The sequence below is a fragment of the Saimiri boliviensis genome, chromosome 2 (genome assembly GCF_048565385.1).
Source record: "Saimiri boliviensis isolate mSaiBol1 chromosome 2, mSaiBol1.pri, whole genome shotgun sequence".
In the NCBI taxonomy this organism is placed as follows: domain Eukaryota; kingdom Metazoa; phylum Chordata; class Mammalia; order Primates; family Cebidae; genus Saimiri; species Saimiri boliviensis.
The window spans coordinates 237538998-237552650 of NC_133450.1; the positions used below are offsets into that span (position 1 = coordinate 237538998).

General features: G+C 39.0%; 1 protein-coding gene across 7 annotated transcripts in view; it reads right to left on the minus strand.

Annotated features, from left to right (window-relative positions):
* The window catches only part of PTPDC1 (protein tyrosine phosphatase domain containing 1), an 87167-nt gene that overhangs the window by 40218 nt on the left and 33296 nt on the right, over nt 1-13653 (minus strand). For 3 of the 7 annotated variants that reach the window (XM_074395565.1, XM_074395560.1, XM_074395561.1), the window contains exon 2: nt 12474-12561. The exons of 1 other annotated variant lie outside the window; for it this stretch is intronic. In XM_074395565.1, the coding sequence (XP_074251666.1) occupies nt 12474-12555 (82 nt within the window). In that variant the 5' untranslated portion in view covers nt 12556-12561. The remainder of the gene's footprint in view (nt 1-12473; nt 12562-13653) is intronic. 3 more of the 7 variants (XM_010348787.3, XM_074395562.1, XM_074395563.1) reach the window with 1 other exon arrangement.

Genomic DNA, 13653 nt, shown 5'->3' on the forward strand with positions numbered 1-13653 from the left:
TTATAGCCAATCAGTCAGAAGCACAGGTTAAACAAGCTGGGGCTTGTGACTGGCATCAGAAGTAGGAGGCAATCTTATAAGACTGAGCCCTCAACCTGTGGGATCTGACACTATCTCTAGGTAGATAATGTCAGAATTAAATTGGAGGACATCCATCTGGAGTCCCCTGAAGAATGTATTGCTGGCTTGGTGTGTGGGGAAAAAACCCACACATCTTGTGTCAGAAACATGTCATAAGAGTGTAGCAGGAGAAACTGAGTTTGCTTATTCCTATGTATTCCCAAGTGCTAACTGGTAGAAAATTTCTTTTTGGTTTGATGAAAATATTCTGGATTTAAATAGTGCTGATTATTTTGCAGCCTTAAGTGTATCTGAAAACCAATGACTACCTCAAAAGGGTAAATTTTATGGTATGTGACTTATATCTCAATAATTTAAAAAGAGCAAATAATTTGAATGGGCATTTCTCCAAACAAGATGTAGAAAGTTTCAATAAATACATAAAAAAATGCTCGACATCACTAGTCACTAAGGAAATGCATATTAAAACCATAACGAATACCACTTCAAACCTACTAGAATGGCTACAATCAAATGTCAGATTAATAATAAGCATCAGTGAGGATGTAAAAAAAATGAGAGGATGTAGAAAAAATGAGAGCCCTTATCTACTGCTGGTAGGTATATAAAATGATGCAAATACTTTGGAAAATGGTCCGGCAGTTCCTCAAATGATAAACAGAGTTACCAAATTGACCCAGATCTTTCCTCCTAGGTAAATACCCAAGAAAAACACATAGCTCACACAAAAACTCAGGTTTTATTATTACTCATAATAGCAAAACAGTGAAAAGCATCCAAATGCCCATCAGGGGAATGGATAAATAGAATGTGGTATACCTACACAATGGAAAATTATTCAGCCATAAAAAGGAAGCAGTACTGACATATGCTACAACATGGATGAACCTTGAAAACATGCTAGGTGAAAAAAGCCCACCACAAAAGACCATGTATTTATATGGTTCCATTTATACAAAATGTCCAGAAAAAATGAAATGTGTAGGACAGAAAAAATAGTCTGGTGGCTCCATGGGCTAGAGGGAAGGAGAAGAACAAACGGGAACTGGTGCTTGCTAAAGAGCACAACAAGGTGGCCGGGTGTGGTGGCTCACGCCTGTAATCCCAGCACTTTGGGAGGCTGAGATGGGTGGATCACCTGAGGTTAGGAGTTTGAGACCAGCCAGCCTGACCAACATGGTAAAACCCCATCTCTACTAAAAACACAAAATTAGACAGGCACAGTAGCACATGCCTATCATCCCAGATACCTGGGAGGCTGAGGCAGGAGAATCACTTGAACCTGGGAGGCAGAGGTTACAGTGATCTGAGATCATGCCATTGCACTCCAGCCTGGGCAACAAGAGCAAAACTCTGTCTTAAAACAAAACAAACAAACAAACAAAAATCCAAAGGGTTTCTTTCTGGGGTGATAATAATGTTCCAAAACTGACTGCAGTGTTGGGTACATAGCTCTCTGAATGTTCTAAAAACAAATGGGTGAATTATTGATAATTATGCATCAAAGAAGTTAAAGGAAATTCTCTCTTTCTTTCTCCTTCCTGTTCTCCTTTGCTTAATAAATAAAGCAAAAAGCTAGTAGGCAGACTTCTGGTTCTGTTCAGGCAGGGTAGCCCCATTCCTCAACCTTACAACTTAGAAACTCTGGACACAATAGAACACATACACATAGGAAGACTCTGAGAGGGACAGACTGTCTAAGGACCTCAGGACTTGCAGAACAATATGGCTGTGAGCTACCTGGGATTCTTTATTGCCTCCCATAGATCCCAAATAGGGGGCTGCAGAATCCTTCAATTCAGAACAAGCTATAAGAAATATCTATCCCCCTTTGCCAAAGGTCTGTGGAAAATATGACCTAACAACTGAATATATTTTTGGGAATACCCATGCTACTCCAGTTAAATACCAGTTAAAAACACCATATTGTCTTCCAACCCCCAGTTTAGGGAGGATGAACACGGAGCTAATCGTCTATCCAACACTCCTGCTCTGCAGAAGTGGAATCAATCTACTTCTCCCATCAGATGGTGTCAGAGGGATAAACATGGGGCTCATCTTCTATTGTGTCTAGAAAGACCATGTGATGCTTTGATTCCCTCGCCGGGTGGTTTCCGGGCTGATCAGAGAGCTAATTTTCCATACCCCAACTGGAAGAAGCAGGTGGCACTTTGATTCCCCTGCTGGGTGGCAGTGGTGACTTGAGCAAAAAAGATGATTTCCCCCCATCAGGTAGAAATGGGCAGTGCTGCAGTTCCGCTGCCAGGGTGGTGTCATCGGGGTCCAGCTGCGAGCTGTGCCTCATCCAGCAGCAACAAGTTTTAACAGGGCGGTTTAACGCGAGATTAGTCAACACCAGGCTCACCATCTGCCTGTACATCAGTGGGACCCAGTGGGGACCTGAACCTTTTTTCCCAGCATCCAGGACACTGAGCAGCTGTGCAAGTGGGGACCTGTATACACTCTACTTTCCCCCATACTTTAGTCTTAAGAGGCCCAGTGGGAGACAAGCCCCCACATCCAGTTGGTGTCAACAAGACTAACAGTGCAGTATGAGGAAGTGCTAGTTGGCACTCCTGTGTCCACTGCCCCAAGCATTGGGGAGCTTCAACGGGAGCTGAGCGTCCACACTCATTTACCATCAATGAAGCAGAATGAGGGGGTGTGAAGCAGAATAGGCAACATTCCCGTTCCCCAATCCTCTGGTATCAACGGGGTCCAGTGGGGAGCTGAACCCCCAACTCCCCCTGGTATGAGGAGGAAAGAGGTGGTGGGAGGTGGAAGGGCTGGCATTATACTTCCCACCTCCACCTCCCAAGGACCACAAGGCGCAGCTGGGAAATGAGCTTCAGCCACACCTCGCAGAAACAAAGCAGCGTGAGTTGCCCCTGCTTCTTCCCAGGTGGCAGTGGGGCCCAGATGTTTTTTCTCATGTTATTGATCTTATCCCCCGGACTCAAGGGCAACATGACAGTGCAACGCAATGCCTCACTTTTACCACAAAAATGTCAAATAGAGCTGGTGAGAGAGCTTAAATTCCACTTCGTCATCTGGACTGAGGCATGTTTCTAAGCATTCCACTTTGGTCAGAGTGGTGTCAGTAAGGCTGAACAGGGAGCTGGGCATATACACTCACCTGGCTCCTGGGCAATGCTTCAACAGGAAGACTGCCTGCCAAACAAGGAAAAAAAGGACCCAAAATGTCGAGAATACAGTTAAAAATCACTTGTCATACCAAGAATTAGAAAAATCACAACTTGAATCAGAAGACACAATCAACAAACATCAAAATGGAGATAAGTGATAAGCTGAAAATTAGCAATAAGAACTTTAATTATAATGTGTCTTAGGACTGATTCCTAGAATAACTGGAATCATACAGAGAATGTTCTCTGCCCACAATGAAATCAAACTAGAAATCGATAACAGAAAAGACAATGAGAAAAACTTCAAAGACTTGGAAATTATATGTCAAACTTATAAATAAATAATGAGTCAAATAAAAAGTCTCAAAGGAAATCACAAAACACACAGAACTGAATAAAAATGAAAATATACCAAAATATATATCTACCTGCTGGTAAAGCAGAGATTTGTAAGAAATTTCTATCACTTAATGCTTATGTGAGAGAAGAGGAAAGGCCTCAAATCAGTAATCCAGATTCTAACCTAGGCAAACTAGAAAAATAAGAGCAAAACACACACAAAGCAAGCATTGGACAGGTAAAAATAAGAAAGCATATCTGTAAGATTAAAAACAGGAAAACAACAGTGAAAGTGATATAAGAAGCTGGCTCTATGAAAAAAATTAGTAAAACTGATAAACCTCTAGTAATACTGACAAAAATCTAAAAAAGACACAAATCACCCATATCAGAAATGAAACACAGCTATCACTACAGATCTGGCAAGACTGACAAAAACAAAAAAAGACAAAAATCAGCCATATCAGGAATGAAATAAGAGTTATCACTACAGATCTGGCATCCATTTAAAGGATAACAAGGAACTAATACAAACAATTTAGAAGTTGTTGACATAAATTTGAGGGAAGTTACGCTTATTTTTTTTTTTTTGTCTTTTTGTTTTTTTCCTTTTTGTGGAGAACGGGGTCTCGCTATATTGCCCAGGCAGGTCTCGAACTCCTGGGCTCAAGCTATCCTCCCGCCTCTGCCTCCCTAAGAGCTAGGATTACAGGCGTGAGCCACAGCGCCCGGCTGTTGACGTAAATTTGACAACTTAGAAAAATGAATCAACTCCTTGAACACTGCCAACTACCAAGACTCAACCAAGATGAATAAGACAACCTGAATAGTTCTATAAAAATGAAATAAATTGAATTAATAAAAAGTTCCCCAAAAGAAATCTCCTGGCTTGAATGACCTCACTGGAGAATGCTACCAAACATTTAAAGAAGAATGGGCACCAATTTTCCACAATGCCTTCCAGAAAATAGAAGAGGAGGGAACATTTCCCAACTCCTTTTATCAGGTGAACATTACCCTGATACCAAAAGCAGATAAAGAGATACAAAAAGAGAAAACTATAGTCCAACATCTCTCCTGAACTTAGAAAAAAAAACCCTCAACAAAATATGAGCAAATCAAATTCAGCAATGCATAAAAAGAATTGCATACCACTACCAAATGAAATGTATTACAGGTATATAAGCCACATTTAACATTAAAAAATCAATAAATATAATTCACCATATCAACAAGCTAAAGAAGAAAAATCATATGATCATATCAATCAACATAGAAAAAGCAGTAGACAAAATTCAACACCAAATCATGATAAAAACTCTCAGCAAGTTAAGAATGGAGGGGAACTAATGCAACTTGTTATGGAAAACAACTGGTGGCTCACGCCTGTAATCCCAGTATATTGGGAGAGCAATGTAGACAGATCACTTGAAGTCAGGAGTTCAAGACCAGCCTGGCCAACATGGTAAAACACCGTCTCTACCAAAATTACAAAAATTAGCCAGGCCTGGTGGTGGGCACCCGTAATCCAAGCTACTCAGGAGGCTGATGCAGTAGAATTGCTTAAACCCAGGAGGCAGAGGTTGCAGTGAGCTAGACTGTGACACTGTACTCCAGCCTGGGCAACAGAGCAAGACTGCAACAGAGCAAGACTCTGTCTCAACAACAACACCACCACCTCTTAACATCATACTGAAAGGTGAATGACTGAATGCCTTTCCCCAAGATCAGGAAGAAGGCAAAGCTTCTGCTCTTGTGACTCTTAATTCTGGATGGTAGAAGCTTTCGGCTACTATCATAAGGCAAGGAAACAAAAATAAACAGCATACGAATTAGAATGGAGAAAATAAAACTATCCTTATTTGCAGATATGACTGTTTATGTAAGAAAATCCCAAAGAATGGCCAAAAACTTCCCCGAATGGAAAGTGAGTTCAGCAAAGTAGTAAGGCATAAAATCAACACACAAAAATCAATTTCATTTCTATACACAAACAAAAACCATTTGGAAACTGCAATTACAAACACAATACCTAAGCCAGGTGTGGTGGCTCATGCCTGGAATCCCAGCACTTTGGGAGGCCGAGGTGGGTGGATCACCTGAGGTCAGGAGTTCAAGACCAGACTGGGCAACATGGTGAGACCGAGTCTCTGCTAAAAATATAAAAATTAGCCAGGCATGGTGGCAGGCACCTTTAATCCCAGCTACTTGGGAGGCTGAGGCAGGAGAATCGCTTGAACCTGTGAGGCAGAGGTTGCGGTGAGCTGAGATCATGCCACTGCACTCAGAGTGAGACTCCATCTCAAAACAAACAAACAAATAAACAACCACAATACCAGTTACAGTCACCCCAAAGAAAATGAAATACTTAAGTAAAAGCTTAAAACATGTATGAATCTATATGCTGAAAATTATAAAATTCTGATGAAACAAATCAAAGATATAAAAAAATGGAGAAACATATTACAATTATAAATTATAAGATGCAACAAAGTAAACATGGCAATCTCCTCAAATTGATCGACAGACTTAATTCTTATCAAAATCCCAGTAATATTTTTTTGTTGACATAAATATGCTTATTTAAAATTGTATACAGAAAGTCACCAGTCCTATCTAAGATGATCTTGAAAAACAGGATTAAGTGGGAAGAATCACTCTATCCAATACAAAGGCCTATTACCTAACTACAGTATTCATGACAGGGTGGTATTGGTGGAGGGACAGGTATATAGATCAGTGAAACAGAACAGTGAATCTACAAACACATCCATATAGCTTCAGGGGACTGGGATAGATTAAAAGTTTTGAAGACTTGACAGCAAAAGTGTAATCCAAAAAAGAATAATTGGATTTCAAGAAAATTAAAAACTTTTTCTCAGAGAAAGATCATATGAAGAGATGGAAAGGTAAGTTACAGGTGGGAGAATGTATCTGCAAACCATGTATCACAGAAAGATCTAATATCTAGAGTATATAAAGAACTCTTAAAACTCAACAGTGAAAAACATCCAATTAGTGGATAAAAGACATACACAGACTTATAAAAAGAGAATATGCAGATGGCAGATAAGCACATGAAAAGAGGTTATCATTATTAGCCATTAAGGAAATGCAAATTCAAACCACAAGAGACACTACTACAGAACTGCTCTAACGGCTGAAATAAATACTAATAAAACCTAAGGCTGGTGAGGATGTAGAGAAACTTGATCACTTGTACATTGCTGGTAGGAATGTAAAATGGTACAACTACTCTGGAAAATAGTTTAGTAGTTTCATATAAAGCCAAATATACAACTATCATATGACCTAGAAAGTAAATTCTTGGGTATTTATTTCAGAATAATAAAAACCCATCTACACACAAACATCTGTACGTGAAAGTTTACAGCACCTTTACTCATAATAGACCCAAACTGGAAATAATCCAGACACCCTTCAGTGAGTGAACTAATAAACACACTGTGGTACATCCATACTACAGAATCGTACTCAGCAATAAAAGGGAATCAACTATTGGTACACACAACAACCTGGATGAATCTCAAAGGAATTAGGCTGACTGAAAAAGTCAGTCCTAAAAGGTTACATACTATATGATTTTGCATACATAATGTTCTTGCAATGACAAAATTGTAGGACTGGGGAACAGACAGTGGTTGCCACAGGCCAGTGTCATAAGTGGAGGTGGGTTGGACTATAAAGGAAATAGACGGGATCCTATGTTGATGAAACTGTTCTGTATTTTGACCATAACAATGTCAATATCCCAGCTGTGATATTATTATTATACAATAGGTTTTCAAGATGCTACTATTGGTAGAAACTGGAGAAAGGGTAAACGGGATCCCTCTGTATTATTTCTTATATCTGCATGTGAATCCCCAATTATCTCAATATTTGAATTAAAAATGCATATATAATCAAACAGAAAGGACCATACATAAAGCCTACGCAAGGGTCATCTAGCAGAGGTCAGGGCCAACACAAGGAAGGTAACTAGTAGGGTACATGGTATATGTTGTGGGGCCTGGCAGGTGCGGGCCCTGTGTGGAAAATACAGCTGAGTTGGGTGATGGCCTGGAAGGGTTGAGAGATCCGTTAGGAAAAGGAGGACTGAGTAAATAAGCAAACATACTGGGGATAATAAGAGCCAGGTTTCTCATTCTTACATAATTATAAATGGAAAAAGCGGTAATAATGGTGTAATATTGGATTAGAATTAAAAGTACCGGCCAGGCATGGTGGCTCATGCCTGTAATCCCAGCACTTTGGGAGGCCGAGGCAGGCAGATCACTTGAGGTCAGGAGTTCAAGACCAGCCTGGCCAACGTGGTGAAACACTGTAAAAATATAAAAATTAATCAGGCATGGTGGTGGGCACCTGTAATCCAAGCTACTCGGGGGGCTGAGGCAGGAGAATCATTTAAACCCAGAAGGTGGAGGTTGCAGTGAGCAGAGATTGCCGTGCACTCCAGCCTGGGTGACAGAGTGAGACTTCATCTCAAAAAAAAGAACTAAAAGTACCAGAGTGAACTTGTTTTCAATATATATAGACAGAAACAGAAATGAATATACAGTTGACTCTTGAATACAAGGTTTAACTGAGCTGGTCCACTCATACGCAGAATTTTTTCAACCAAAAGGGACTGAAAATACAGTATTCGCAAGATGCGAAACCCTTTCGCATAGCTGGGTACCACAGAGGAGAGTGTGAGACTTGAGTAGACATGAATTTGGTATACTTGGGTGGGAAGGTCCTGGAACAAATCCCCTGTGTATTTGGAGGGATGACTGTTTATGTAAAAATGGACAGATACATATATACATGCATCAACACGTTTCCTAGCTTTGTCCCTAAAAGGGTTTGGGAATCATGATATTCCAGTAGTAGTAAGCATATCAGATCTTGCTTTCTAAGTACCATTTCCTTACTAAAAAGAACCAAGGCTCCTTGAAAAAATGGCTGATTTCTGGGCCAGAGCAAGAAAAGAATAAGATGAGCTGGAAGATCTTGCTGTGCCAGAGAGTGAGGAATACAGGAATGGTGGGGACATGTAAAATGAACATTCTGAACAGCCTGAAGGCGCTTTTACTGCCCAAATATGGGGAAACTGAAGCATCAAAATAAATGATAGTAAAGGACTACAATCCACTGAACAAAATAGGAAGGCATGCTGAATAAATACATTGAACACATAAATAAGAATAATAAAGTCTTCCTTACACCAGAATGCCAACTAATAAAGGCAGAAGGAATAAGGAAATTAGAAAATCTCCAGTTATCAGAAGGTTGGGCAAGGGAAGAAAATCTCCAGTTATCTATCATAGTAATAATTCAGGCAAGAAATAGCAATAGATGCTAAAACTACTAGGCGAAAGTTGGATGTGGAACAGGATATTTATGTAGTCTGAAGGCATCTCTCCTTAAAATATTAATTATGAAGGGAGAAAGAATAATTTATAATGGATAAACTTTGGCAGATCCCACTTTACTGACATGATCAAACTAAACATTACCAGTGACGGGCAAAATGACATCTTGTGTGATCTGTGACCCTTCTACCAAAAATGCATTATCTCAGTCTCATCATAAGGAGACAGCAAACAAACCCAAATTGAGGAACATGTTACAATAGTCTGTCATCTTAAAAAATGTTAAGGTCATAAAGGTCAAGAAAGGAGTGCCTAAGGCCTTTGAAAGAGATTTAAAAAACATTAGCGGAATCATTTTCCTATTAAAGGATATTATTGGGACTGCTGACAAAACTCGAATAGGGGTCTCCGGGTGAACAGAAAGTAGGAATTCTTTTGTCTGCTTTTCTTGTATCCTTACAGGAAGTTTGAAATTATTTCAAAATAAAAAAATTAACATCACAAAAAACAAGACAATCATACAGCCTGGGCATCCTGAGGGAGAACAGAGCAGTGCCCAAGAGATAGTCTTGCCAGCTAAAAAAAAATCTGACTAGATTCTACATCCACCTACCAATTTACAGAAAATATCACATCGATATAATCAGCAAAATACAGATTGTGGCAAACTCTACAAGGCAAAACAACAACAACAACAACAACAACAAAATCCCTGTTTTCTTCAACAAATAAACTGTAAGGAAAAAGAGACAGAGGGAAACCCACGTTTAAAAGAGCTTGAAGGCTGGGCACGGTAGCTCAAGCTACTAACACTTTCAGAGACTGAGGAAGGTGGATCATTTGAGGCCAGGAGTTGGAGACCAGCCTGGCTAACATGGCAAAACTCTGTCTCTACTAAAAAAACCCAAAAATTAGCCAGGCATGGTGGCGTATGCCTGTAATCCCAGCTACTCAGGAGGCTGAAACATGAGAATCGCTTGAACTCAGGAGGCAGAGGTTGCAGTGAGCTGAGATATCACCACTGCACTCCAGCCTGGGAGATAAAAAAGAAAAGAGATTGATGCTAAACAGCAACCAATTACAATGTACTGACCTATTTTGGATCCCAATTCAAACAAATTACACACACACACACACACACACACACACACACACAATTTATATAAATATATCTATGATACATCTATAAGACAATTAGAAAGTTGAACACTAAACAGGTATTTGATGATATCAAGTAAATACTGTTGATTATTTGAGGTATGGTAGTAATGATGTGGTTATTTAACAAATAAAATGATGTGAGGCCTTGAGTTTGCTTCAAAGCAATACCAATGCAGGGAACTGAGTGAGAGAAGTGAGTGGCTGAGATTGTTAAAGCTGGGTGATGGTACATATTTGAGGGATGATGCATATATGGGAGATGATACAAATACGGGGATCTTTATTTCATTCTGTATACTTTTGTGTTGATACAAATACGGGGATCTTTATTTCATTCTGCATACTTTTGTGTTTGAATTTTTCCATAATAAAAGGTTTGTTTTGTTTAGTTTTATTTTATGGCTGGGTGCAGTGGCTCATGCCTGTAATCCCAGCACTCTGGGAGGCTGAGGTGGGCGGATCATTTGAGGTCAGGAATTCAAGACCAGCCTGGCCAACATGATGAAACTCCATCTCTACTAAAAATACAAAAATTAGTCAGGTGTGGTGAGGCTGAGGCAGGAGAATCTCTTGAACATGGGAGGTGGAGGCTGCAGTGAGCCACGACTGTGTCACTGCATTCCAGCCTAGGCAACAAAGTGAGGCTCTGTCTTAAAAAAAAACATTTTTTTTAAAAGTAGGATCAAGATTTAAGTCTAGGTCTGTCTCACTACACAGCTACTTCTTGATAAGTTTTCTATTTTCCTTTAAAAATAAATATTTATTTATGTATCTCCCCCAATTAAATTTTCCCATGATTCATTAGACATTGGAAAAAAAATACTTTCCATCCATAAACATAATGAAGTATAACTACCTTTATAGATGAGATATGCTTTAAGAAAATTAGCCATAAAGTATATTTTATTTGTCCAGATTTTTTCCTAATTAAAAATTAGCTATATTTGTACTAAGAGAAAATTTTAATTAAAAAATGTTTTTTGGAAAGGTAAAAGTCAGCATACCTAGTGGATCACAATAGAGGCAGTACAACCTTCTTGGGGTGTCTGGAAATATGCAGGGTTTTTTCATTGTCACTGGAACCTGGGGATGCTACTGGATTTAGCAGGAAGAGTCAGAGATGCTATATATCTTAGGTACTCAGAGCTCTCCAGTACAACAAAGAGTTGTCCCACCCCCAAGGCCAACAGAATTGCCATTGAGAAATACCAACTAAGAGGAAACATTACAACAGAGGGAAGAAAAGGGAAAAAGGTTCGTCTGACTCAGACTTGTTGGCTGAAGAGTTACTTGGGAGAAAAGAAACATTCTAAAAGAGAAGCAGCTAGCAGACATCATTACTGGGTTTGTTTCAGTTGTTTTAGAGAGTACTTCTAAGGCCAGGGAAACCAACATATTAAGTCTGGCACCTAGAAGCTGTTCATAGACGGTAGTCACCAGTAGTATTAGTGCCTCTAGGGCCAAACACGGCAAAGACAGATGAAGGAGGATCTACAAGGATACGGAGTTTAGACAAGATAACCAGTGGGAAACGATTTTCTTGATGAGAGAGCGCTCCCCCTAGTGGAGCGGTCCGATTCCAACAAAAACACAGCAGAACTGTTCCTAGAATGTTGAACTCAGTATCTTTAGCTAGACCCTTCCTCCTTTAACTCTTCTTCCTATCATCTAGTCCACACTTCGGGGAGAAATCCTTCATTCTCTATACAGTAGGACTAAAGTGAATGTGGGCAAAGCCCCAAGGGGACATTTACAACATACTGCAAGTGGTACTGCCAAGAGAAATTACTTAACATGTCCCTTGGCTAACTGCTGGTGGCGGCAGCAAGACCAGCAGTATCAAAGCAGAAGCAGGGAGACTCCCACCTCAGAGCTTGTGATGGTCAGGAGGAGTAAAGGGCAAGTGTGGTAGAAAGGGTTCAAGTCATGGCACTTGTCCTTGCCTGGGGTGCCATATAAAAATCAAAACAACATGGGAGAAAAAACAGTGGGAGAAGTAGGGTTGGAGTGCTTCTGGATGTGCTAAGTGGCAACAGCAACTAATGAAAGGAGAATGAAATTAAAGTTTGACTCATAAGTAGGCGTGTGATGATAAGAACAAATACATAATCTCAGCTGATATAATAATGCAGGAGACAAACAGTTTGCAACACTCAAAGGAGTATTTTAAGAAGTTAAAAGACCAAGGTCATTATTCAGGATTTTGAAAAGGAATTCTAACATGCCAGCATGGTAAGGCAGCAATACCTGCAACTTGGGATTCCAGTATGAAGAATAGAGCCTTTTCTTTCATGTCCATTCATATAGTTACTTTCATTAAACACTAGCTTGCACAGAGCGACACAGAAATATATTAAAGAGATACTACCTTTCATGTTTGCAGCATACTCACTGTTATTCACCATGGTAGAATATGGTTGTTCATTCTGAGGTAAGACTCCTGCAGCCATGGTAGTCTGTTGGAAAAAAAATCTTTTTTGTAAGTTTGCCTTGCGATAGTCATTTATTAATCATCCAAACTACGGCTAGAACTTTCTTATCCAATGCTGCAGTCATTGGCCAAGTGGTGGATACTTGAAATACATGGCTAGTCAGGTTGAGATGTGCTATAAGTGTAAAATACACACAAGATGCTGAAAATTCAACACACAAAAATACAATGTAAAATACCTCATTAATAATTTTTACATTAATTACACACGGAAATATTTTTGGCATATTATGTATTATATAAAATACATTATTAAAATTAAGCCCTCCCTGATTCTTTTTATTTTACTGCATTTATAGGACATTAATCTGTAGTTAACAGTCTTTATTCAGCTCATGCTTTTTCACGGCTGAGACTGCTATATTGCTCAAATGATACAGTTTCCATTACGGAAAGTTAATTAAATCTTCTTAGATGTCAAAAAACCAAAAACTATCACCTTTGTTAAGTTCTTTCTATATGCCAGACACCAATATTAAATCACTTTTTTCTAACAAGAACTCTACGAAGTAGCTATCATCCCCTATTTTAAAGGTATGGAAGTCATGTCAGTAAGGTTAACACACTAAGTAGTAGGGTGGTAGACAAATCCAATCTTTTAACTTCCAGTTCAGTTTTTTCAACTAGTACACAGCTGCAGATGAAAGATGATCTCAACATTTTTGAGCTTCCAAATAAACAACTGTGTAATTTAACTTTGTAGTTCCTAACCATACCTCAATTTAAATATTCATAAAACAAAACTCAGTTGTAGAATTTTATAAATGATAAAACTATTTCCATAAAATGCAAGCACATAACCCAGAAAAGTTTATGGAGTAGACAATGATACAAGAGAAAGTAACACAATTCAAAAGTTTTTTCTAAATAATAATTTTAACAATTTTCTTTGCAAAACTATGTTTATGGTTTGAACATCTATTACTGGGGGTCAAATATTATACTTTTATTAGTTTATTAAAGGCTATGAATTTTATTTAAAGGCACAAAAAACTTGTTGAAATTGTTGTACCAGTAAGTCTACAGTGGTAATTAAATCCAGCCCTAATTAATATTT